The sequence below is a fragment of the Stegodyphus dumicola genome, chromosome 3 (assembly GCF_044657685.1).
Source record: "Stegodyphus dumicola isolate Sdum_Otavi_A_Nest chromosome 3, ASM4465768v1".
Lineage (NCBI taxonomy): Eukaryota > Metazoa > Arthropoda > Arachnida > Araneae > Eresidae > Stegodyphus > Stegodyphus dumicola.
In genome coordinates, this window is record NC_140770.1 from 48286897 (window position 1) to 48314831 (window position 27935).

A 27935-nucleotide genomic window follows, 5' to 3' on the forward strand; every position below is an offset into this window, starting at 1 on the left:
AAAAACTCATTTCGGTTTTACCAAATATGAACTAAAAAATTCAAAATTTAAAATTCGGGAAATTCGGGCTTGCAGTTGCCCCAGGTGAAGGACTATGTTATTCCGGATTTGATGGCTCTAGGTACCGTAATTTTCACATATATACATTCATGCAGATTTTTAATTTTAATTTCTTTAAAAATAATGCAGGGAGATAACATTTCGTGGTAACAATTTGAAACGTGATTCAGACACTTAAAGCGATACGGCACTGAATGCCGTTTCGCGACTAATAGCCTATTCGGGCTAACGCGCTTTTGGACTAAAACGTCAATTTATTATCGAAACTAAAGAAAAAAATGTAAAAAAACCCAGTTCCGTAAATGCAAAGAAAGTTTCAGTTAGCGGTATATGATGATTGCTGGATTCTCTTAGAATGGGAAATTAAAAAGAAGAGTGGAAAAATTGCTAAAATCAACTCAATGTACGAGTACTCTAAAGAAACAATTTTTGAGTCTGATGTTTACAGAAGAAATTCTATTTCGTTATCCCAACAATTTTCAAAGAATGAAACTTCATCAGGGCAAAGCAATATGTTATACTTCGACAAGTGTCATCGCATTTCTTAAAGGAAATGAAGACTGATACAGGTATTGCATATATACCTTTCAACGTATCCCTACGAAGTACCCTGACATTTTATTATTGTACTATTATTTCAGTGTTCCTGAAATGAGCTCTTTCTAAGAGCAAACCCATGACGATTGGTTGATTCTGGAAAGTAGTGGAACAGAAATGAAAATCAGTACCCATGGAAATTTTACGAAAATCCCTTCTATCATGGAAATAGCGATGCAGACTTTATAGTCAAGGGAAAAGGCTATCAGATAGAACATTTAAGAAAATATTCTTTATATTTTAAACATTAATTAAACGGCGATGAAATGATTCTAAAAATGTGTAAACATTCTCTGTAGTAGCTGTGTATACCTAAACAGCGGCCTGCAATCTCATGTTATTTCAAAGTATCATCACAACCATTAGATGACAGATAATAGGCACCATTAGATGACACCATCACAGTATGGTGTGTTATCCTCATAACCATTAGATGACAGACAATAGACACAAATTAATGGAAATTTTTCAATCGATATTTTATGGATTGTTACAAACTTGTTTTCTTTATGACAATGATGGAATAGAACAAGCCTATAATGCTGTTAAGAAGATTGCAAAATGTCGTTACGACTTTTTACGAGTAAATGATTAATTTATACGAGCATTTGTCTGTCTGTGGTCCGCGGAACACAAGTGGCCGTCGAAGCCTGTTTTTGTGGTCTTCTTAGATTTCATCCTCCCAAAAAAATATTTGAAAAAATTCAAATTAACAGTGTATACAGAATTATACTATTGCAGAAAATTCCAGAGTTTGGAAATTACACAGAAAAATCGTTCATTTTTCTCTTAATACTGACATTTATGAAATTTATTACCACTTACCCTATGTATGGACTTCCCAATCTAGTTTTAGCAATAAAAGATTGATTTAAAGCACTAAGACTGTGATGCTTCGTACCAGCATATATCTAAACATAGAAAATCTACTCAAATCTTGGTAGGTGCATTCATCACATTAATGTCAGTACCGATATTTTTTAAATTTAATTTGTTAAAGATTGCCTAAGCTCAAATAGCTTTGAATTATTAAACACAAATATAAATATTCTTCTCTTAATTTAATAGCTTAATATAAAATTAAATTGATTTTAATTAACTGTGTAATAAAAATTTAAGTTACTGATGGTAACATATTCTGAAATATTTGCTTTGGAAGAGGCCAAGACTAAGGTGCTCCACAAATTATTCAATTTTGAAAAGTCTCAAACATTTTTCGAGTGGTCCTCACTCGAAAAATGTTTGAGAAAATCTGACTTTACTATTTTGAGCAACGCACTTGGCTAATAATATTGGTGGCATTGATACATAATAGCCTCTATTCAACGCGGATTTGCTTTCATCTAAGTTTAGCATCAGGGGATTACTCGAAAAACTTTGTTTTGAAATATTAATAATTTAAATTTAAATGCAGATGTCTGAAGTGAGATTTATTCCGTTTTTAACACTAGGTATATCAAGGCACTTTTCTTAGCGATTTATAAATTCCTGGGATTTAACTTCTTGTGAAACTGAACAGATATAAGGAATTTAAAAATTCACTTTTTGCATAATGATACCTATATATTCATCTCCAGTGACTGTGATTCTGTAAGTCACCGGTGAGGAACAGCCTTCAGAAGTGCCAGTATGCTTTGATTTAATTTTAATTGAAGTGTGTATCTAAATTTACTGACGATTCCCACCATGACTCATGGATTGATTCCAAATAACTCTTTTAAATAATGGTTGACTAACAGTTTTCATTCTGCTTTATTTAATTTTAATGTTAAAATTTATCTTAATTTACTTCACTGATTTGCATCCATAACACATAATTTAACCTCCGTGCATCCTGACCAGTTGCCTTAATGGGAATCAAGGTACAGAAGAAAAGTTTAATACTTATATTTCGACTGTAAGACGTCAGTCTGTAGGTAATCGACAACCAATATCCTTAACGGTTGCCTTCAGTTTAAATTTGTTTTAATAATCTATCAAAATGACACAATTTTTAATGCATATATTTTATAACACATCTAACAGGTAGATAATTTTTTACTAACATCTGAAGCATTATTTTAATTAATGAAATATGCTTATTATGTTGCACATTCTGTACCTCGTACAGGATCATCTGGATATAAATCTTCCAGGCTCTCATATCGTCTGTTTCATTAAAATGTTTGTTAATTCTCTGCTTTCCCTCTAATAATAATACTTTCTATTTTGCTATGACATTAAATCCGGATCTTGAAAAACAATAAACATCTCGATGAGGTTTCTATCGAAATGTTTAAAAAACTGATGAGAAATATCTGTATATTAAAATTTTGGTAATATTGAGCCACTTTAAAGTTAATCAGGAAAAATATTTTAGAATTGGGGAAAAGTCTCAGATAAAGATTTAACGGAAAAGACCGATTCAAGATTGAAGAACAATATGACTACCAAGTATACTTGGTAGTTAAAAATAAAATTGGCTTATTATTTCTAAAACACCTCTGAATCATTAAGAAATTTTCTTTTTAATATGCTGGAAATTTGTCGAATTTTTAAATATATGCACTTAATTAATTAAAAATAAACCAGACATTTATTTTCTAAATCCTTCTTTGAGCTAGCCTTAACTAAGCTGCTGCAATTGATTTCTTTCAGATTCTTTAAATGTTCCTGAACACGTTTCTTATTAACACCAATGTTGCCACCTCACCTTACCAAATACACGAGAACGTTGAACGTTGCTGCCTTCTCCTAGGTAACCACAGCGAACGGCTTGGCTCCATCTGAAAGGTGAATAAGTGGTAGTTTCCTTTAAAAAGCTCTTCACGAAGGCATACTTCCGTTTAGAACCACACACCACCCTTGTTTTGCCTCAATCAACAACCAATTAAGCCTTTTAAACCTTTCAAATATTTGAGTAGACTTCTAGCGGCTAAGCAATAAGACGACACAACACTGATAGTTCAACCAGTACTCAAATCTCGGCAAATGAGCAAGCTGTATGGAAGGTTTCGTGGTTTTCTCTCGAGTAACATAAATGTCAGTCAGTTCTCCTTCAAAAATCAGCTACGAAGGCATTATTCACCTTAAGCAATGTCGTTGGCATGCTTTACCATTATTCAAATAAATAAGCCACAAATGTTAGCAAAAATAATGCCTTCGTTCTAAAGGTTTTACTTAAGATATAATACATAAATTTTACGCTCGTGAGAAAACCTTATTAAATTGTTTAAATTTCGTAAAAAATATACTCTAGCAATAATATTTATTTATTTGAAATTCGATGGACATTTGCGAGCGGAGTTGGAGTACATCCGCTGTAACAATTAGAGAATGAATTAAAAAACTGAAAATAATTAAAAAATTAATAATGCATACAAGATAATAAGCGGTGATTATTATTTAAATAAAAAATACATAGAAGGAACTTAAAATAATTAGTACAGACTTCAGTAGCCTAACTGAGAAGTGCTTAAGAAAAATTGTATATTTTTAAATCTTAAAAACATTGACCTAAATAGAAAAGAAAATAATGCAGCTAATGATTTTACGCCTGTCGAAGCTGATAGCTATTTTCTCATCAGTTACCAAGGAAACAAGTTTTTAATCCTGTGCAAGTCACTATCTAATCACATTTTGGAGTGGAATGGGAAAAAAAGTTCAAGAAAGGAAAAAAGGCTGTTTATTTCTTGGCCGCAGATTAGACTCCTAAATTTTGTTTCTCTGTAAGGTACAAAAACAAATAAAATAATCATAAGACAGTGCAGATTCTACATTCTTCAAAAAAAATATATATTTTACAAATGTATTTGAATTAATGTATTTAATTTGAAAATATATTTCTGAGTGTTCAGTTAATCTATTTTCCTGTATTAATATTTAGAAAATTTAAAAAAAAAACTTTGTATTTGGAGAAAAATAGCATATTTCTTGAAAAAACAACTCGAATTTCTCCTAAATAAAACGCCCTTATATTAAATGCAGCATTTATTTTTTATTTATAAAAATGAATGCAAAGAAGAAATACACGAGAAAGTGAAAAGTATACGGAACTCGATATTGTTCTTCAGAACAAGGTATTCGCCCCTGCATAAATACCGTATTTACTTCATAAATTTCTACTTCAAAATCACGTGGGTACCACTTGAAAACGCAGAAAGGAAAATTATGCGGGGTATATCAATTCTGAGCAAAGTTTATTTCTGGATTTTTGAAAGAGGAAACTTATCTTCTCTGAAATTTTGGGAAATCTTATCTTTAAGATATAAGAGTATATTTATACATTAAAAAAATAATTAATGATTCGAGGGTGCTTTACAATTGCGACTCGGTAAATCTGCCTCTGATTCTATGAGAAAAGCTAACAGAAAAAATCTACATGATTAAAAGTGTCTAGTAATTATACGTTTTATCATTACTATTGGTTACTTTATTTCATAGATTTTTGTTTTAAATTTCTACATTGTACTTTGCTACTAAGCTAGTTAAATTAAACCGGGATAATCGTTTAGTGATAAAAACGTGAAGCAATAATTTTTGAAAACATTTAAGCAAGGAGAAGATACAGAACTTATCTTTAATACCTTATGGTAATATGGACCTCAGAGACAAAGAAAATGAGATGGCCTTAGATTGTTGCAAATATTTTACCGTTTATGGAGGAGGAGAGATGATCACTTCCAGGGTATATACAGAAGGTATTTTCCTGATATTATTAAGACGACAATCTCTAAACGAAATGCCTATGTAACCCTTATTTATTTTCTTCTGATAAATTGGACTGCTTTTAAAACGAATTCGCAGCCTCTGATCTTTCCAATAGCTAGAAAGATAAGATTCAACAAGTTACGTACAGTTACATTCATAGGAAAAAGAAAAGGCCTGGAGCACGCAAGCAGCTAAGAAGAAGTGGGCCTGTTCTATGAGGTGCCTGTGTTAATCTAGGATTCCTTCAGCACTCACTGCACTAAAGACATGAAACAAATCCTTGCAGAAAGAAGAATACATCAAATAATGACCCCCGAAGAAGTGGTTGCATATCTTCAGAGTCTTCATATAACTATAAACCAATCATTCAATGCTCATTTACTCATGGAAATAAATACCTACATTAAATTAAGAATGGCGAGAAATCAGAGTGAAAACTGTGAAGTCTCGCCTGCAAGAAGAATTCCTGGAATAAAATTACTAATGGCTATGTTTTTACCGCAGTACTTGCAACCTACATAGATAAAAAGTGCTTATTTAAGAACTACATTGTGCTTGAAATGAAAAATTAGAGACAATGGATGTTCTGGAAATGGAGTTGCAAGAAATTCACGCCGGATTTAGGGATCTGGAGAGTTATAACGATGTTCCAGAAGATGGAATGGCCATAATTGAATAAATATGAATTTTTTACGTGATAATATGAAAGAAGGTAAATGTTTGCAATTGAATAAATGTATATTATTGTACATAGAATAAAAAATTCAGCTAAAATAATCAACAATCAGCAGCTGTCAGAATTAAAGCTTGGTAAGTAAACTTGCTTCGCGCAGCATGATTTCAAATATATACGTATATATATTAAAATGTATAAATCTATTATACGTTTTTTCTTCAAATATAGACATGTATTTCCGCAGCCAGGCTGCCTGAGGGGTAATGAAGTATTAGAAGGTCAAACAGAACTTTCTTCTGCTGTGAATTAGAAAATGAAACGTAAAGAAATATATTACAAAAGCATAGAAAGTTTAAATATAAGATGGATTACGCTTGATAAAAAAACAAAATAGCCATTTTATAAAAAAAAAACAAAATTAATCAAAATCAGTCAAAATTAATAAAAAAAATGTCTCCAGTTGATAAAGTGAATTTATTGGAAGCTTTTAATGCCTATAAGAATCTATTCGTTTTAATTCAGGATCCAAACTTTAACGTCTACTTGCTGTTAGCATTTAAAAACATAATTCGTTGTTGCTTTGCGTTTCTTTTGTCGTCTTTAGATAAATTAGGATTTTTCCATGTTTCTTTCCGTTTCATTTTCTAATTCGTATTTGAAGAATAAAGTTCTGTTCGTCTTTCCAAACTTTATTACTCCCAGATATTGCAGAAGCTTGGTTGAGAAAATACTCATTTGCTTTTAAGGAGAAAATGTATAATATTCATATATATCCAAATATATGAGTATGTTTTCAGAATCATACTGCAAAGAGCAAATTTAATTATATTACCTTAATTCTTAGAGCTAATGTTTCGTTTTTTAGTATGTAAAAGATTTCTTTAACGTGCAGTCTCAGTCAAGGCTATAAGCTAACATATTTGCTATAGCTATGATATTAACCAAGTAAATACAGTAGTAGAAAACTAATTCCACATTATAATATTAAACTTTTTAAGAACTTAGAGATTAATGAATCCAAATAAATACTTACCTGGTAGTAAGTTTCAAAACTGATACTCATTGGATCGTATCCATGACTTCCTTTGAGACACATATTAGGTGACGGGGTGAATGTAAACTGCAGCTTGTAGTTGAAATTTGCTCCTAAACTCACACCCCCTCTAGCAAGCTGAGAAAGAAATAAAGGCATATTGAGACGTCAAAGACCATTTTGTGTTTAAAAATAATTTAATAACATTTTAATGATAAACAAGGAAAGCTATCGGATTTCCCAACGACAGTCCTTACGAAACTTTCAAAGGTGATCAACCATGTATACAAAAGAACAGGTGAAAAACGTGGCATTTCGCAATCCTCCAAAACGCGAAGAGCAAGGTATATAATGTAGCATGCTTGCCCGCAATATTTGCACCCACATCTTGGCAAGCGCAATCCATCTTATATTTGAGGCATTCTATCATCAACAGGGATCATGTACCCCACGATTAAGTTATATCATACGCATACGTACACACGACATGGCAATGTGGTAGAAGAAAGCAACGTTGCGGCTAGAGTTGATGCGTACACCACCGAGTAGGTAATGACGACATTAGACTCACAGCTAGGAGCGTTACATTATGTTCCCTACAGTAAAATTTTCTTCCGAAGCGGAAGAGGTGTTTGAAGTGGTTACGAAAATATGTGCGGAATTTGTAATTTGCTATCGGCTTATTAAGACTCACTTTTTAAATACCAATAATGAACTGTGAGTGAGACTCATGCACTTTCTGGAATATGATGCGTATATATGCTAGCGAATTATCATAATAATACTGCTAATATAATAAACTACGATTTACAGTACGGTACCCGAGACCTATTCTTAAACTCTGTTATCACGAAAGGACGAAATAACCAAGAAATAGGATTAAATTAAGACTAATTAATACAGATAATGCTCAGTAAATTATCTGCCTAAACTCCATCACAGATTTGACTGAAAGAACCCCAAAGCCAAGAATCAGAGGGTTTCCGTCACCATTTTCTCTGCCACCAATCTTTTAAGAGGACTTTTGAATTCCTTTCGCTTTAAAGGATCCCTTTCTGCAGATACTACATTTTATTCCTCTAGCCAAATTGCAAGAATACGGAAACATCGCTGATACGAATGCTTAGCAGAAATGAGTAAACCGCTCCTTTTGGGATCAGAACAGATTCATTCGTTCACTAAATTGAATCGATTCTCTTTTACAACTCACCACTAACTAACAATAACCTTGATGAATAAAATAGATAATGGGAAATGAATCAAGAACGATCTGAGAGAATGGAGTGAAGAGAGAAAGTACCGACTCAATTGAACCACCAATTCTCTAGATTGATTTCTTTCCACTGTAGTTTTAAGATTCCCTAAAATATCATTTATACATAAAACTAACAAAAAAATTCCAGAATCAAAGTCTAGAATCCGCTCTTTGACAAATCACTGTTCGCTCGCCCGGCAAAGGGAACTGGTTCTTTGAATCACTGCACGAGCGAACGGCATATCTTTAATGCTCACCTCCCCCAAAACAGCACAGATTTAAAAACGCACAGCTCTTCCATTACTAATATACTAAGAGGTCACTGACCTTCCCCAATGTATCTACACTGTTTCGGATTGCAGGACAAAGACTTATATGATTGGGGCAATACTAGACATCCCCACTATTTCATTTTTACAGTTTTTCTTAATAAAGCAATAACACACTACCAAGTCTGAAAAACTAAATAGAGTAGCATTGATGAAGAACACTATAACTAATAAGAAGGCTCTTCGGTACATAGGCAAATATAATACAAATCTGTTCAAAACTGTTTGAATAAATACATCATCTTCTCCAATATTACATCAAAAGCACGGAATGTATTCTGTACGTATCAAATCTCTTGCAAATTTAGGTCACAAGAATGTAAGTACTTTTTGCGCCAATTTAATCATCTTTATATAATCAATGTTGTAAGCAAATATACCTGTAACGATTTAGTACCTCTCTTTCGTACACACATGTAAATATTATAAACAAAATAGTTGTTCGTACTGTTGTTATGTGCATATTAATAACCGTTCTTTATCATTCTGTAAGGCATTTTTTCCCTCCTTACCACGTGCTTTCGTGATGCAGTTGGAAGCACGTTCTTTTATCAGTCGGAAGATCTAGAGTTTGAATCTCGGGACCGCAATCGCTCATTATTCATATTTCTTACTACGGAAATCTAATGGCTCTACAACTCTGCCAGTATAAGGAAATGTGAAATCGTAAAATATTTACGAGAAGCAAATCACCTATGCGCACACAGAACGGTTTTGATCTTCTTGCTAGTTATGAATAAACCATAGAAACAAAGAAATAAAACAAAGTTATATGCCAAAATAGTAGGAACAGTTTAGAGCAGCGATTTTCAACCGGGGGTACGCAAAGAAACAGCGTATTTTTAACTATTAAATTCAAAAATTAAATATCCCAACATCCTGCTTAAGTTTTTTGCTCTTACAATTGTAAATTTATGCAATCTGAGCTTTTAGCCCAATAGCTGCTTACAGACTTTAGCAAAATAGTTCGTTTCTATTTTCATAAGTATTTTTTTAGCCATAGACATTGTAAGGATTATGCTAATTTATTTAACAGTTAAATGTTAAGGTTCCTTTCCTGTCTTCCTGAGTTTCACTTTACAACTTCCGGCCAGAACGTAGTTTTAGAATTGCGTTTGGAAGCAAATGATTTAACCGTGAAGTTTTACTGACTTTGTTAGAGACAGAGTTAGTGATTCTGACTAGCGCGCGTTCGCCTTCTTAGGCTATTCTCTCTTAAGCTATTATCACGCTCAGCCGTGCTTTAGGCCCTCGATAGCTTTGCCGTTATTCAGCATTAAGGGGCCAACTCTGTTAGAATCTTGATAGCTTCGGCTATATCTTTTTAGTTAACATTAGTTTAGTTCTTAGTTTCCTAAGTTCAAGCCCGAATAGCGGCTTTATTGTAAAGCTCCAAGACGGAGTTCCTTATTGGAATAATAAAGGGCAATTTCACCCGTCTTACGTGTTGTCTCTATCCACGAACTCAAGCGATTATTCGCTGATCAGTTCTTAAGATTCTTCAACTGTAACTTTAAAGTACACAGCACAGAATCTTACAACATGACAAAATTTGTCATAAGTGGTGTTTTTAAAGGAAATAATAGAAATGGATGTTGTATTTAATAGGAAATAAAAATAAGATTAAATATTCCAAAATCCTGCTTAAGTAAGTAAAATCTCATTAATTCTTTTACAGTTAATAGCATGTCTACACTTGACTCCGCCACCATTTCCGGGCTTATATTGCTCTATTTTCAAGTTAGCATAACTTTTTTATTTCTTAACAGAAGATATTTTGTCTTTTTGTTGCTTTGCATTTCTTACGTTTCTACACGATTTGTAAAAATTTATGAAAAAAACAATAAAACAATTCTAAATTTTCCAAATGGGAAAATGGGATCGACTAAACGGAAAAGTGACGATTCACAGGTGACGGATTCAGGACTATGTACTCGCAAAAAGAATATTGAAAAGAGAAGAGAATTTATTTATAGAAAATATAATGAAAGTTATTTATGATTTTTGTTTACTTGGAAAGGAGATGAAACGCACCCTCAGCCTCAATGTTTTGTTTGCGGTGAATTTTAATCCACTCAAAGTGTGAAACCATTGTTTCTTAAAAGACATCTTGAATCTAAGCATGCCAGTTGAAAGGATAAATCTCAAAAATATTTTAAAAGGAAATTAACGGAGTTCAAAAATAGTCATGAAAGGTTTTGTTACTTCAAGTGAAAAAACTTCGGAAGCTAGTTACCTAGTAAACCTAAGAATTGCCAAGACTGGGCAAGCTAACGCTATTGAAGGAAACGTTATAATTACTAACAGATAAAGATATCGTTTTAATCTTATTCAACGGAAAAGCGACTAATGAACTCACTTGCATTATCAAATGGTACAGCAAGTCGATGAATTCATGAAATGGCAACTTTCGTAAAACAGACAAAAACAGGCCATGACATTTCGTCCTCGCAACTTTGAACGATGACCTAGTGTCAAATGGTAGAGTCGTAAAGGCGCCAATAATCCAGTCCACATTCCATCAGTCATCTTCCAATACCTCTGTGTTGAACATCCAGGAACCGTGGGTAGGTTCCACATGGTTCCATTGAATAGTAAAAAAGGTAACCGTCACTATGACTGCAGTACTGTGCACTACGGCTCAATCTGTGTTGATTAGTGCCCGGTGGCTCCCTCCGCCAGCTTAACAAACAGCATGTTGTAATTAATGGTGATAACATTGGATCACAGCACACTGAGTTGCTTTCGAAACAGAAGTTACAGGGCTTATGTTTCCCGCAATGGCAGCATTTACCAAAAGCACGGATGCTAAATATGTATTCTAGAATTTTTCCGTTCTTCGCCTTTCAGTTTCTAAGCCATCATTATGTCTACGGATTTTATTTTGTGAGGAAGTGATTTTGCATGTTTAACGGAAAACAATGCACCTTCTTCAAGGAAACAAAAAGAAGAAGATTGTGTCCTTTAATTGAATAGTTAGACATAGTTTTTCTTTTTTCATCATGGGCTATTTTTATATATTAACCTAGAAGTCAAACGATAATATGTAAAACTTTTTCTGTCAGAGGCTATGATACATTATGACCATGACTGTATGCACACGGTCGTACATAATTTTACAAAAGACAATCATTATCACTCATCATTATTTTCAAAATATTACTCACTAGTACAGTTCCCAAGGCTTCGCCTCCAATTCTAACATTTGTGAGTGGTTCAAGCTGGTACACTTCTTTATTAGGACAAGCAGTGTCTAATGCTAGTTGACTACTTAGGTGAATACCCAGACTTATCTGCACAGTAGATATACTTAAGAGGTAAAGTGGTATGTGCTTTAATGGTCTGTATTTGAGATCCGTTGGTGTGCAACCGTCGTGTGTGAACTCCTGCCGGGTTCTACCCATGATCTGAAAAACAATCGTTCATTAATATTCAAATATTAGATTGTATGAAATGAAACTATAATCTAGTTATATTAAATCATTCTGAATACAAAAATATCTTTAATGTTTTATATAATAAGTTTTACGTAAATGCTAAATGCGCAATGCTAAATATATTCTTGTAATACACAATTTATATTTTAATGTTTACGATATCTCTTTTGATTGGAGAAATTACAGAATGTAAAACTTCTAAATCCTTCAATTTCTAACAAAGCTATAGTTTAGGATATTTATTTGTCAAAAGCCTAACTTGTGCAGGTTTAGCACAGTTAAGTCACTGACACATATTTGAAACAACTGATGAAGGATATTATACATTTTCACTGAAGTTAGTAATTGCATACGTTTTCAGATATTCCGCACTTTGGCTTGAAACCAAAAGCCGAGCATTTCTTACGTTAGAAATGTTATAGAATACCTGCATGAAATTTGAAACCACAAGAATAATTTCCTACTAATCGTATATACTAGTTTATGTGCTCATACAATACCAGTTTTTATCATAAATAGAATTGCACAAAATTTAGCGAAAGATCATGTTTTAATGAAGTGGAAATTTCATAAGCAGATTTTGTAATCCTTTTTCTTGATCTATGTTATCTGTTAATTTCTTCCCCTAAGTTCGTAATCTCCAGGTATAGTTTATTAATGCGTATTATAACAACCGGGGTAAATATTTTCATTTCCACGTTCGGTTTCATGTGCTAAAAGAGCTGTAACATAAATATGTTATTTCCTTGCCATGCCCTCAGTTTTTCGGTTTCATCTTGAAAGTTATAATTAACTGCGATTACATATTGTTACGAAATGTCCAGCTGCGGTAAGACAGCTTCTCCGCAAGGCGGTTTAGAGTGCAAGAAAATGGCCAGGGAAGGCAGGGTAGCCATATTTCGCGAGAAATCGCCCATTTGGGGATAATATTGGCGATATGCCATAGACGGATGGAGAACCTTCTAGAACAAATTCTTACCAGTTTAATTTAGAAAGTCCTCCACAAAGGCATCCCTCCCCTTAGGCAGATAGCCCTCCAGGCTTTGCCGTAATTAAATAACCTAACTTAACCTTACCGGTTTAAACCAGAATGTTCTCGAAGGCAGCCCAAAACCTATATAAACCCTGCCTGCACGCGGAGTAGCAGTTAGTCAGTCAATTAATTAATAGTCAGTGAGTGAGAGTCTAAACGAGTCAGTCAGTGCCTCGTCTGGCGAGTTGATTGTCAGTTGGTCGTCGGAGTATCGCGAGTCTAGCGAGCGCATCGTTGAGTCTATCGAGTGTAACGTCGACTGCAGTGCGATTTGTAGCGTGGAGAGTCTCGAAAGTACGTTGAGTTCCGATAACGACCGAATAGAGTCGGGAGCTGTAGTCTGGTGCTTTGCTGTAAATGCACTATAGTGGTAGTGGTGAAGACGTCTTCACCATTATAGTCTGATAGCTTGAAAGCTGGAGTTTTGAGAGTTCGTTGAGTTTCGAGAACGACCGAACAGATCTCTGGTGCTTTACCGTGAAGCTGTTTTCACTGTTATAGCCTGATAACCTGAAGGTTGGAGTTTCAAGAGTACGTTGAGTTCGAAAACGACTGAACCGAGTAGGGAGCTGTATTCTGGGGCTTTGCTGTGAAGTTGTCTTCACCATTATTGCCTGATAACCTGAAGACTGTGTTGCTGATTGTTTCAGGCTGTGTTGCTGATTGTTAGTCGTAATTTTTCCATGACCGTGAACGTGCTTTTGGAATTGTCCTGAGTAATACTGCTTGATAAAGTGTGTTTTCATACTTCATCAAGTGTCGTCGTCAATCACTCTAAATCCACGAACCTGTACAGAAACGCAACAATATTGATGGCTCCTACAAGAAGCAGTTTTTAATAATATTCTATTGATATTATAGTCCTGTTAATTAATTTCATGATTACGTTAGTCAAACACACTTTTATCCCATCGTTTTAGTTAAAATCGAGTATGTTTCACCATTTTTGTGAATCCGCCACTCCTTTGTCGATTCAACGTCCGCCTGTCTATTGTTGGTTACCCACTCGATTCACCTTAACGCGACCTATTCTAGAGTTGTCAATCTTTTCATTCTTCGTGGGAAAATTTAATACTAGATCTGCTAAAGAGTCAATAAAACTGTCCACGGATATCCAGGGAGTCATTAAGAACTGCATGAATACCATACATACCCTGTATAAAATAGAAGATTGGTACATAACATAATATCATAAATCATCTACTAATATGGTAATAAAAGCCCATATAATAAATAGGAAGTGTATTCGAAACCCCAGTTAGTAATTTTTGCTATATCAAGATATTGATAATAAAAATGCTTTTTTCACTTATTCCTTTAAGCATTTTCTTATTATAAAGGGTGTTACATAGTTTCTCTCAAGGTTCCCAAATATATCGTACAGCAATCATAACAAGTATAGCAAAAAGTTGCATATTTGCACATAAAGAATTCCTCAAGTTTTGTGCACATACAGATATTCGATATGCCAACCCCTGGTAAGGTGCCAGATTTCAGGTTTAGCCTACGGGTTCCGGTCGCTTTGCACTGCATTAAGCGGCTAGCCTACCTGACTTGCTGCACTATGAACGAATTATCTTGTGAAATGCTTCTGTTTGATATTTCGTATAAAATCTCCGTTGCACCGTCTCAACTAATTTAGCGACTTCATCGACTAATATTTAATGAGCTTTAAGATGCAGTAAGCTGTATGTTCACCAGTGAACGTCATGCTTCTATTATACTGCTATTCAGCATTATGATTAACATCTAATTTGCACATTTGGAGTGAATTTTTTTTTTTTTTTTCATAGTTATTTTACTAGACACATTCGAAACCCGGAGAAAATCATGAATCGCGCTATATTTAAAAGTAAGATATCTTTCAAGAAGCCACAAATAAAGAAACTTTTGAAATGGCTGAATCGGTAATGTCTGAAACCTGAATTTTAAAAACACGCTTTTTAATATTCTGAAGATTATGGTAACATACTAAGTTCCATAACTGTTTTAAATTAGTTTCAGTTGTTTAAATAATTGGTTATGCAATATAAATTAGTGGTAGTAGTTTCTAAATTACTGAGTACTTAATAACCTAAATAAAACGAAATAAAATACTAAAGAAAAATATTTAGGAAGTGGAATATTTTAATTTCTAAACAAGAAAAGTATTAAATTAAAAATATTAAATCTGCTTTTAAGAGGCTTGATTTGTTTCATTTGACTGTGGCAAAGTACTCGAAGGCTATCTACCTAAGAGGAGGGATGCCTTCGGGGGGGGGAAATTTCTACAGGAAAATGCATGTTACACAGAGGAAAAAGGAAAAAACCACGAAACGCCCATGAGCCAGCCCGTTCGCTAGGATTCGAATCCGATCTACTAGAGTTTAACGACTTTACCGCTTGGCCGCTGGTGGGCTTGCATCTAAGAGGAAAAACAATTACATGTAATTTTGAGGGCGTACATTAGTTATGTGCATGGAATAAGATTATACAGTAGACTGCGATTAATGCGATCGCGGTTAATATTATCATTCGGATATTCCTATCGAATGACCGAAGTCTGGCTCTTTTCTATATGAAAACATGAAAAATAGATCGCTTATTGTAATCAAGAATTCCGTTAATATAATTAGAATGTTAAAGAACAATTTTCTTAAACTACAGTAAATCTGTCAAGTAAGTTCAAAATACATTGTAAAAATTGCCAAGTGACAGAGTAATGTCACCAATTAAGGAATTAAGTGGCCAGACAGCTTGGTATCGTGTTTAATAATCAGTCACTTAAAATCTGGAAAAAATAAATAAAAATTTTAAAAAATTAAAACTTAAAAAAAAATCAAATAAAAAGACGGATTTTTCAGTAACCCTATCGATTTTGAAGAAATCAGGTCCCTCTTATTTAGGAGCAAAACGATATCTGCAGTATTTCTGCTCCTCTCTTTAAAAAATTCTCTGCAAGTATCTATATCAACTTAAGTTGCATTTTTGCGTAATTTTAAATTTTAGAATGGCAGGCTCTCTCCCAATGAGGGATGCACAGCGAGTAATAAAACAAGGGGTACAGCATCGGTCGGATAATTTTTAGAAATGATATGGATAGTTCATAAACAAATTTTTGCACTTTTCTAATTAAAATGCTACTTTAAAAGTGCTTATTAAAATGCTAGTTTAAAATGCTTCTGTTATATTTTCATGAAATTAGTTAAATTACATTGCTATTTTGAAGAGTGTTTTTTCCTCATCATTTAGTTTTATTAAAACAGCGTGAGCAAATGTGATCGCATTAAGAGTTGCCTGCTGCATATTGATTTAAGATCCTGAAGATGGAATTATTAATAAAATTTTTTGATATAGTTTAGTACGATTTTAAAACTCTATTAAAGAACTTCTGTAGTTAGATTGCATACAAAGGATTTTGATTGTAAACCATTGAGACTCTAGCACATGAAGTCAACCGTACATTTCTGAATACCGAATTACTCAGAGGAAGCCCTTTCTCTGTCTGTTATGAAGAGAACATAATGATAGCTTAGAGATTAACAAAAACCCTATTTAGAATGTTTATATACCATTCCGACGATAACACTATGGAGAGTAAGGGATATTAAAGCCATATTTACTGGACAAATAATATATGATACATGGATGAATTGATTTAAATTACAGTCAGCGGTTGGTTTGTGCTGGGCCGCTCATTTTTCAGTCATCGACTAGATGTATTCGATAGTTAACATAGCAAGAGAATGGGCGAGTCAATGCAGCACTGAGACCTGATAGGCAACGCAGAATCGTTGAAAGCTGCGTGCCACGTGCTACTTTTACGTCATAAATTAAAAAATAGTGGGCAGAAAGTGAAATAAATATACGGGGGTTAAAAGATTAGATAGATAGTCAATATGACTTGTGAAAGGTAACAAAGAAGAAAGAATTTTTGAATATTCACAACCAATTAATGATTTTTGCGTTTTTAAATGCTTTTGTGCTACAGACAAACCATCACGTATGGCGATGTAAATTAAACAATAACAGACAGTTCAGTTCAAGCACTGGATAACGTTGTCTAAGACTGCAGAATAAAATAAATAAGCTGGCTGAATTAATTTTACTGGCGCGTAAGTTTAAAGAATTATCTAGCGAGACAACGCAAAAGCCAGATTAACCACTTTTATTAGGTACAGCTGTCTAGGAATTCTAACAGCTCGAGAGCGCGATTGCCAGAAACTCTGCATTTAATATTCAAACCCTCAGTTTATATACTCTAAAAGATAATTTGTATTCTGATGAAGAATACGAAAAAAGAAATTGTAGCACAGATCAAAATCACAATAATTGGTTAATTAACATAACAACCCTACAAGCTAGAGGCAGGACGTAAATTTTCTGTTTGAGAAGCCTGGCTGATGCCCATCAAAGACTGTTATCATTGATCATTATGAGCTGAATTTATTCAGCATGGTTTTAGGGTGAACTGTTTATATGAAATTTGATCTAATTCTGGAGAGCATAAAGTTTAATTTCAAAGTCAGGATTCCTAGTTTCTTGTCAAACTGCTAAGCGATCGCTGCCGATTCAGTATCGTCACTGGATTTAATTTCGAAAGGTAGAACGCTTTTATCTTTCAGTTTAAATCGAAAATTGTCTGTTTGTTGAGATGTGCACCAGAGAATTTTGATTAAAAGTGTTACTATTAAGATCTAAAAGCACAAGATTCTGATGTAAGAATAAGCAAAGCTTCACATTTATGTGGTATTCATATAGATGTTTCTAAAAGGAGCTAAATTAATAAATTAAAATTCTCCTTGTACTCAATTTAGTGGAAGTCTCCGGCGTAATAATTTAAAATTGGAACTCTGATCTTATTTTAGGACACTATGGCCAATAGGAGTGGATTTATGGCAACGCCAGTAATAGTGATGACAATTTAGACCACATGTAATAATGATATTGTTGGAAATATTGAGCAGCTTGTTAAAATAGTCCTCCGGGAATTGGACACGTTTCTAATGTAAATGAGGGAGACTGGCAGAGATCACTAATAACGTGGTTGAATTTGGAATACCAATCGATAATAGTTGTGTCGAGTTGTTCAGACTCGGAGTGTCAGTTCTTCTGCGAGGAATATAACTCTTGTTGAAGACTCATGTCCTACCATAAACCATTTCAAAGTAACCAATAGCTTGTGCGTCATTACGGAAAGGCGTGTAATTTGCAAACTTGGAAACTCTTCCTGGTTGGAGTTTGGTCTCTTGGGAACGCATCATTTTTGAGTTTGTGCATAATGCCATAAACCTTCCAGAAGCAGAAAAATAGATTCCGCTTCTAAAAATATTGAATTTTAATCATTGGAGAATCAGCAAATTGAAGGGATATTTGTAGCTCTCAAAATGAGATACATTCCGCAAGAGAAGAAGAGGAAGAATGACTTTGCTTGTTTCTATTAGCTGTACATAAGCCACGTGATCTCTGAGGTCATCTGCATTGTTTGTTTACAAAAGGTATACATAAGTCACGTGATCAATGAGGTCATCGGAATGTATCTCATTGCGACAGGTTGATTTTAAGTATAAGATGGTCAAAGAGATATCGGTGCTATTTAGAGTCGAATTTTTTTCTCTAAGTACCGACATATTTGGAATAATTGGAGTAACAACCTATTATGAACTCAATAAAGCATTGGAGTAAGAATCTCCTAGACGGTCATTGCATACGTTTAAATTATTAGAGCTGCTTTGGGAATATTATATTTAAGTACCCTATTTTTTAAAGTGGTCAGGGTGGTTGTAGTGTTTAGCTTTCCGTTTTTACCATTGTTGACTTTGGCTTTGCTGTTGTTGGTTTTAGATTTGGGAGATCTAGGCCATGATCTCCAATTCATAAATAGTTCCCTTCTTTAGTTCCTCATAGCTTTTGTGGCAGTCTGTGGTTTGATGAAGTCCAGCACAGCGTACATAAACCTGTTGAAAGCTTAGAATTACCGATTATAATTACGGAAAATGCTCCGGCCACGCCAGCATTGCCAATGGCGCCGTGGAAGATTTCTATCTTCACTTCGCTTAACTCTAACATAAATACTTAACTTTAACTTATGCACCAACGAGCTCGGTGGTGTAGTAAATTTCAGGAGCTTTCAGGCTATTAATGATTTCCAGGCAAAAGAGAAGCAGCGACATTTTATCCTTGTAGTGTTTGAATTGAGAGATAATGCACTCAGAGAATCCCGAAACTTCGATTGCAGTCTGTACGACACTAATTTGAGTGTTCGGGAGAAGCTCTTTTAGGTTACTAATTTTAAGGGTATCTCTCTTCTCAGGTCATGGAATTTTGATATTCGATTTTATTTTCAACAAGAAAGCGTCAGAATTACAATAATCATCTTCGTAGACAGCTTAAAAAATCATGTCCATGACGTAACTAGATAAATAGAGCTAATCGTTAATGCCAGTTCGCCTTCGGTTTAATATAGACAGAGTTACAAAATCCACTCTTCCGATGTAAGTTCTTGAATTACGTCTTCATTCTTAAGCTCGAATTTACGGGGTAGCATTATCTTGAACTGAAGATTTGTTGACGCTTTTGTTAGTATATCTTCACTATTCCCTTGACGAAGTTAATCGGTGATGGAGCTGACGGTTGAGTATTCATGATTGCTAGAATTAAAATAATAACAGGAGGTAGGGATGGACCAATTTTTATTATTGAAGTAGAGTTTGTAGGAACCTTTTCAATGTTCAAACATTCGAGCTCAAAGCTCGTCGTCCTAGGTCCATTATTGTTGGCGTCCGAGACGTGAATCGCGGGCAAGCCTACAAAGTAAGAGATGACAATATTTACCAAGACTAGATGTAGCAGTGGCTACTGATTATGCTCGCAATGAGTATTAGGTAACTGTGAGACCATAATCCGATGGCACCACAAGCCGTAACTCCAGGTGACGGGCTGGAACATCGATGCATAATGCAAGAGACATGATGTCAGTCACTACGGTACTGCTACACTCGGATACCACTATACGAGATATACACCAGTCGGATACGAGATTTATTAAAAAAATACCATGTTTTTAATGTTTCAATGTCCGACGCTGAATCCCCGAGCGCAGTTGCGTTTGCCTTTGGTGCAGATGCGAGATTTCATTTCCAAATCCTTTTCTGTTTTTCTCATATTTCAATATAAATGATTAAATTATTCCTGTATTTTTACTATATTCCTGTGTTAATTGCGCAGTTTGGTTAAAAAAACTTTCAAGAATGAGAAACTATAATTTGTCAGATGAGAGGACTTTTATTTTAATTTCTGAGTTTTTCGTGACTTTTTCTGGAAAATCAGGAATTTCAAAATTTAAGGAAAGCAGAATTTAGTGAATTATGTTAACTTAAGTTATTTAAATACCGCAAAGATCATGAGGGCTATCTAATGGAAGTGATGCCTTCGTGGAAGACTTTCTAAGAGAAACTGACTCCTATCCACGTTATCCTTAGGATAAACCATGAAAACTAGAATTGCATTTAGCTCATTAACTAGAATAGCTCATTACTGTGGGTTCGGACTATCAGTATTCAGTTGTTTTAACCTTCCAGCTACTGGTGATGCCTCAAGACTTTATTAAATCTCGAAACTTCCCGAGACGGGATTTTCAAGCCCAGTCGCTCTTAAACTACGAAGGAATGCTCATGAGCTTATACACATGTAAAACAAACTAGGTATTTCATTTCTTGAAATAATGCAGATGATTTCTGTGGAGATACTTAGTTCCTCGGTAACAAATTAAGCTTAAATAATACATACCCTGACATATGCCTTTGTTTGTCCACTGTGGTGATAAAAATAAAATGAGCCAATTTCCATTTCATGCCCTAGAAAATTTAATCCAGAAACAAACTTTGTGAATAGTTTGTACTTTGGAGGATCACTGGGTTCTTTCAAACCAGCAAACATACCTGCAATGCATTATTAAACGCAGAAAATCAGAGAACTTTTAATACCATTTATTGTAACTTCAGTCTATAATAAATTATTATTGAAGACATACTATAAAAACAAGAATTGCGTTTGAAATCTATTAATAAATGATCAGTTTAAAAATTAATTAAAGGCACCTTACCAGCATAAATTTCTGAATTTGCTCCTTTAACACCTAATCTCCGGAATGCTAAACAACTTTTCCTCTTATTGTAAGTGGCTCTGTCAGTAGCAAATTCTTCCTTGTCCTGGATAGGATTGAATTTACTATCTTCTGTCCATTCGTTGCAGTTGAGATCATCCCATATGGCCCTTTTTTGTCGACTATCATGTTCAGAGTTCCAAGGTTCGGATTCAGGTCCAAAGTAATTTTCAGCAATTTCTTTAGCTTCAGTATTCTTCTTCCTGTAGAAATATCGTATAATATCTTCCATGTTGCAGCGAGAAGTGTGAAGGCGATCTCTGAGAATTTTATCGATTTCGTTAAATCCATATCGAGGCCACAGTGCTTCGTCTGCAATAAACGTACAATTTCACTAAATTCATCGAGCTTTCTTAATTTAGAATGAATTAATAAGAGCAGCATTAAAGGGCAGCATAGATGACATATGCACACATTGCAATTAAATACAAATTCTAAATATTTACTATTAGCTCAAAATAATTCATACTATTCCTGTTTTATTTTAATGAGGATGCGCTTTTTTGGGGTTATCCTCTTGTGATAACAATAAGGGGTTTAATATCGTGCTATATTCCAAAGGTGCAGTTCAGGTTAAGTTAGGTTACTTGAATATGGCAAAACTCCCGACAGCTATCTGCTTAAGGAGAGGGATGCCTCCATGGAGCACTTTATATGAGAAAGTGGCTCATATTCGCGTTACATAGGGGAAAAACTATGAAAACCAACGATGCTACGAGCTCATTCTTGTGGATTAGAATCCGAGCAGAACTACCAGTTTTCAGTCTTAGCCACTCGGTCACCGATGAGGCATTTTCTATTGGTGCAAAATTTAATTCTTTTAGTGAATTAGTAATTCTTTTTTATTATATTCTGTATAAATATTTAACAGACTGTTTTTGCTCATACGTTGTATAAATGGAAGAAATTTCTAATCGCTGTGCAAATAATATTTCTAAAAAGCAAAACTCAAATTTGCTGAGTAATTAATACATTTAAAATTTTTAAAATATGGTGCTTTTGATTACCTTAATTAATAAAAGATCTTAAAAACTTCATTCGTTTACTACGACTGTCAACTTTCATTATTGACTGCCAAGTTTGTGTTTTTGGTGTAAACATATTGTTGCGTGCGTACGGGTTCGTTAGAAAATGAATGCACAAGTCCGATAAAAAATGAACAAAAATTTATTATTATCACAACAAAAATGCTTAAATTTTCTCAAATTATCATGCAGTATTACAATATCTCACAGTAGTTATCTTTTAACTACTCAAATGTCCAATAGAACGTAATTCAAAACAGCTAAAGAAAGCTAATCCGCGAATTCGCTACAATCAACAAGAGCAGTTTTCTAAACAACAACAAACTAAGCAACTACTACGAACTGAGATGTTTACCTCCTTTTATAAGATTTCAAAATCACGCGCTAGAATTTTCCAGTACTTTCTCGAAATCAAAAAGAGATATTTATTTATTTAATGCACGCGCTCTTGTATTTTCAATTTTCTGGCTTAGCTTTCTTTTAATATTCGTCACGCGCTGCACTGCGCGAGAAATAAAACCATTTAATTTATAATTGAACTAACATTAGCTTTTTAAATACCAAATTCGTAACAATATATATGAAAAATAACTGTATTAACAAAGAAACTTTTCTACAGAATCTTGGACTGTGCTCCTTTTTTTTCCTCTCCCCAAGTCCTGTTATGCTACTTTAATGTGGCGGGGAGGTGTCACAGGACAGAAGGGAAGAAGTACGTCGGACGCGTAACTTCTGGCAGGCTACCCCTAGGCGTGAAAGCTATTCCAATATGCCCAGCTAAAGTATAACAGGTGAAGCTCTTTCAGTGGCTTACCTTCTTGGTGATCGGGAGTCACAATTCTGGAGCCCCAATGACCTTTTCTCTTTTCCTTTTTCTCTCATCTTTCACTTCTCCGTAGTGGTTTCCAGTTATGAAGGACAGGGCTCACTGCAAGGAACAGTTACTACTCTTTTGTTTTCTTTTCACCATGGTAAGTAAACTGCCTACGCATTTGCCGTGAGTAGAAACCCTAACGGCTGGAAAGGAGGATCCTGGTTAGTTGAGGAGTGAGATACTGTCCCCAACACGCTGCTTTGGCATCTGCTTCAGCCCGAAAGGGAGGCATTTAGCTATCTGCCCTAGTGTAGATCGGCTGGTCACTAGTCCTTCATGTCAGGGGCTTGGAGATAAGCTTCCGGAAGTTCCCGCTTTCGAGAAAGCGGTCTGTGGGGCTTTAGGCTGCATATAGGGCTGGCTAGTCTTGACACAGGATCTGCGCTCCTCGTTGGGCTCCATGGTGGATGGGACGGTAATGCCTGAATCTTTTCTGTTAACAGTATGGCATCTTTAAATTCTCCCAGTCACATGGAAACGAAAAATTCTGGAATTGTTAAGAGAGTATGTACTTCTACCATTGATAACGAGAGCATCAAATGTCCTAATTTCTTAGTGATCACTGGTCAACTAGAAAATTTATCGCCATTTCTCGTATATAAGCATATTGTGTCCTCAGCTGACAAGTCAAACAACATAAAAAAGCCACATTCAGGATCTCTGCTCATAGAGGCTATATCTTATGCACACTTCTCTTCTTTTTTGGGCAAGCGTTCTATTAGTGTGCCTCTATATAATTATTTGAACACATCCAGAGGTGTCATTTCAGAAACAGACTTCATATCAGTTTCTGAGGAAGTACTTTTAAATTAACTGGCTGAGTAAAACGTGTGTGGGACTCTCCGAATTAAAATCCATAGGGATGGGCAACTTGTTAATGCAATATACAAGTATGTTATCTTGACATTATCATTTACAGAGCTACTGAAGTCCATTAAGGCAAGTGACCTGAACTTTCGCATCAGACCTTACATGCCGAACCATCTGCGTTATTTTCAGTGTCAGCTGTTCGATCATGTAAAGGCAACTCTCATAGACTACCTGGCAATGAACTGCGAAAATCTGAAAGCGATCTTAAAAAAAATCATTCAGCAAAGTCTTGACAGAGTCTATTTAATAACCACAGTCCCAAATACCTATCTTCCGAAGTAACTTTATAAATTCAGCTACAATTTCATTTAATTTTTAATTAAATTATAATATTCTACAGAGATATTTGGCTAGGCTTAGCGATAATAGAATTCCCCACCAATTGAGTACAAATGGTGATAGTCATATAACAGGCGGTACAGCAACTCATCTGGTGGTAAGTAAGTAAGCACGTCGTGGAAACATGGTATGTGCTTGCCGTTCTATGACCGGTCATGAAAGTCAGGACTGCATTGCCAATCCAAAATGTGTAAATTGGCATGTCGACCATCAGTCATATTCACATATTCACGAACCTGAACTAACCAAAAAGAAGAGAAACAAATATAAAACAAATATTAAAGCTATAAAAAATCTTCTGTCTTGAAGCTAAGAAAATGTTTAGGCACTGGTCAACTAAGAATAAATACTTCTTATGCTGAAACTACCAAATTTTATCCGTCAATAAGTAAACAGCGATCTCATCTAAAAACAGAACTTCCAGCTGAAGCTATATCTAAGAGATTTTTTCTAATTTCATCGAATCTTTAGTAGAAATAGAGGGAGGTGGAGATCTTCCAAAGCAGGTCATGTCTCATATAACAAAGAAAGAGCATCGCAGTAATAAACGCACCTAATGGTCAATCTCGTATCGTGGAACAGTTGTAGCTTCCACCAAGGTCTTGACGGTATTAAACATAAACAGCTCATTAATAATTATCAACCTGTTTGTATTGAAGTACAAGAGACATTCCTTAAACCTTACAATCCTGCAAAACTTCGTAGATACTCAATTATAAGAAAGGATAACACTTTCAACGAACGTGCAAGCGGTGATGTAGGTCTACTTACCTCAATTAACTGTCCTTCAAGTGCACTTCCCTTGGATACACCTTTCTAAGCAGTTGTCGTACAGGTGAACATCCCGACACTAATTTCCGTTTATAGCACCTATTTTCCTCCACATGAGAGAGGATTAGAGAATTTATTAGGATTAGACAGTTTCCAAATTAGGGAGATTTAGACGATTTAATTGGCCAACTTCCAAAACCATTTAATTTCGTTGGTAATTTCAATTGTCACAATCCCCTGTGGGGTATTAGAGATATAAATCCATGGCTAAAGCAGATCAAACTACTCCCTGACTACTGTCTCTGTATATTCAATAATGCAGAAAATACTTACTTTCATCAGACAGCAAGCATCTTCCACTCGATTGACATTGCCATAGTCTCTCCGCATCTTCTATCACTCTTCTCCTTTTGTATTGGTAATAATCCATTTAACAGCTACCATTTCCCAATCATCGTAAACTTTAATAGGAAACAGAAGACCTTCTGTCTCCTGATCAATACATCTTTTGTTGAATAAAGCAGACTGGGATTCTTTTCACATCATGCCTATTTCACTGAAGAAATGGTGAATGATGTGAAAATTGATCATGCTGGGAGGATTCTTGCCGATACAATTGTTCAAGCAGCTGAAATATCTTTTCCGAATACCTGAGGCCTTGGTGGAATTCTGAATGCCAAGATGCCATCAGAAAACAAATGAAAGTTTTAAGCATTTTTCGGCGATCTCCTATTGAACCAAATCTCGTGAATTTCCAAAGAGCTAAAGCAAAAGTATGTCAGGTGCGTCGGAGGAGTTCGTGGATATCGTATGTATCTTCGATAAATTATCATTCCGAAATGTGAGAGACACTTTGCGTAAACTGGAATTCAGTTTTGACGATTTGTTACATTTTACTGGAATGCTATAGTTTAAAATATTTTCTTATAACTATTTACCTAAAACATTTTAATTGTTTCAAACTAGATTTAGAAAACATAATAAGGAAACAATATAATCATAAATTATTTCAGTTTTTAGAAAATATTGGCTTTTTACTATAAATTGCAATATGTGTTTTTATTCTCATTTTTATACAGCCTAACCTACACTGCTGGCCATTAAAATTGCAATACCATGAAGGAAATCAAACACAAAAAAGATATTTATTGTACTCAAAGTGTATGGCATGGAAACAAAATAATTAAATTTGTAAGCAGTTTGGGGGGGTTACAGGGGTGCGAAATTAGTAAAAACAGCTGCCACCCCTGGCAGCTAAAACGCCCTTACCCAGTTAGGCATGCAGTCGAATGGGGTTTAGATGACAGAAGCGGACAACTCATTCCATTCTGCTTCAAGTCTATACCACACGTCATCAACCGTATTATCAGGAGAAGGGTGGCGGACCAGTCTCTCAGCAACCCATGGCTAGATGTTTTCAATTTGTAACAGATCTGGAGACCGTGCAGGCCAAGACAGTAATCGAATACCCTGTGTATCGTTACGGGGCCCCTTCTTTTGAGCTATGGGGACACTCGTGTCCAGGTGGGCTGAAGGGAGCCTCCAATTCTTATCCTGTGCATCGAGGAAGGTAAGAACACGACGTGCAACATGCGGTCTTATTATTTTGTAGGAAGATGGCGTTTGGCAGGCCTCGAAGATACGGCACAAGCACTGGACGTAAGATGTCAGAAATATACCGATTATGCGTTCAAATTACCGTCGATCCGAACTACAGATGTGCGTGACTTGTACCCAATGGCTGCCCAAACCATCACATCAGGTGCAGGGCCCCTATGCCGATATCGAATGCAAGCAGACGGCTTGCGGTCTCCTCGGAACCTCCAGATACGAATACGGCCATCAGATACAGAAACGGGACTCATCTGAAAAGATCGCATTTTGCCACTCCTGTAACCAGCTTTGTCTTTCGGCGCACCAGAGTCGCCGTCTCTCTCTATGTTGCATTGTCAAGGGAGGCCGAAGTAATGGTATCCGTGTTGTTGATAGTCCACGGTGCTGCAAACGTCGACGCACAGTACGAGCAAATAATGGGCGTGCTGCAAACATGCCCATTTCTTGACTAATGGTCCGTGATGTGGTTGTACGGTTTGCGAGAGGACAAACATATTTTGGGGCTACAAAATATGTTTGTCCTCTTAGGCGTTAAGATCCTGCATGCCGTTCAGTATGACCCTCAGAAACCCATTTGATTCCATATTTGCATGGCAGTAGTTGGATGTCGACTAGTGCGACAGGTGATATCACGGAACGATAATCCACACTCTCGATAGGCAACAATCCTGCCTGTATCGAATTCTGACACTTGCTCGTAAGCATTTATTATTATTATTCGAGGCATAAAACGATATTCTTAGCAAACTCCGATCTTACAAAGCGCTTTCCGAATGAGAAATCCTTGGATACGTTTTTGGTTATTCTGGCATGCAACGGGAGATGCACTACTCCTGCTCTTTCCAGATTTCTGAATGAGCCCACTTAGGGTCCTGACGTATGTAAATGTCCAAAAATGAAGTTTCTCCAGTTGAAATAGCTTTGTAAAAGAAGAATAAGAAATCCATTACACACCTTTTCTTTTATGCAGTGCTTCAGATGTCGTTTCTTCCTCCTGCGTCGTCTAAATGACTTGAAATACTAATAATTTGCATCTCCAAACTTCTTCCTTTCCTGTGATTTTTGACGTTCGTCAGATCATTTCTTCCTTGTATTGCAGTTTTAATAGTTAGCAGTGTTTATTCGAACTGCACGCGTGCAATTTTTAACAGACTTTTTAATCTTCGATTCAACCGTTGATTTGCCTCACA

General features: G+C 35.3%; 1 protein-coding gene across 2 annotated transcripts in view; it reads right to left on the minus strand.

Annotated features, from left to right (window-relative positions):
- Window positions 1-27935, minus strand: part of LOC118183140 (uncharacterized) — a 125766-nt gene that overhangs the window by 1878 nt on the left and 95953 nt on the right. For both annotated transcript variants that reach the window (XM_085812859.1, XM_035352568.2), the window contains exons 15-18: window positions 21193-21564; window positions 20877-21028; window positions 11807-12046; window positions 7056-7193 (exon numbers count right to left, since the gene is read on the minus strand). In XM_085812859.1, coding sequence (XP_085668985.1) covers window positions 7056-7193; window positions 11807-12046; window positions 20877-21028; window positions 21193-21564 — 902 coding nt within the window. The remainder of the gene's footprint in view (window positions 1-7055; window positions 7194-11806; window positions 12047-20876; window positions 21029-21192; window positions 21565-27935) is intronic.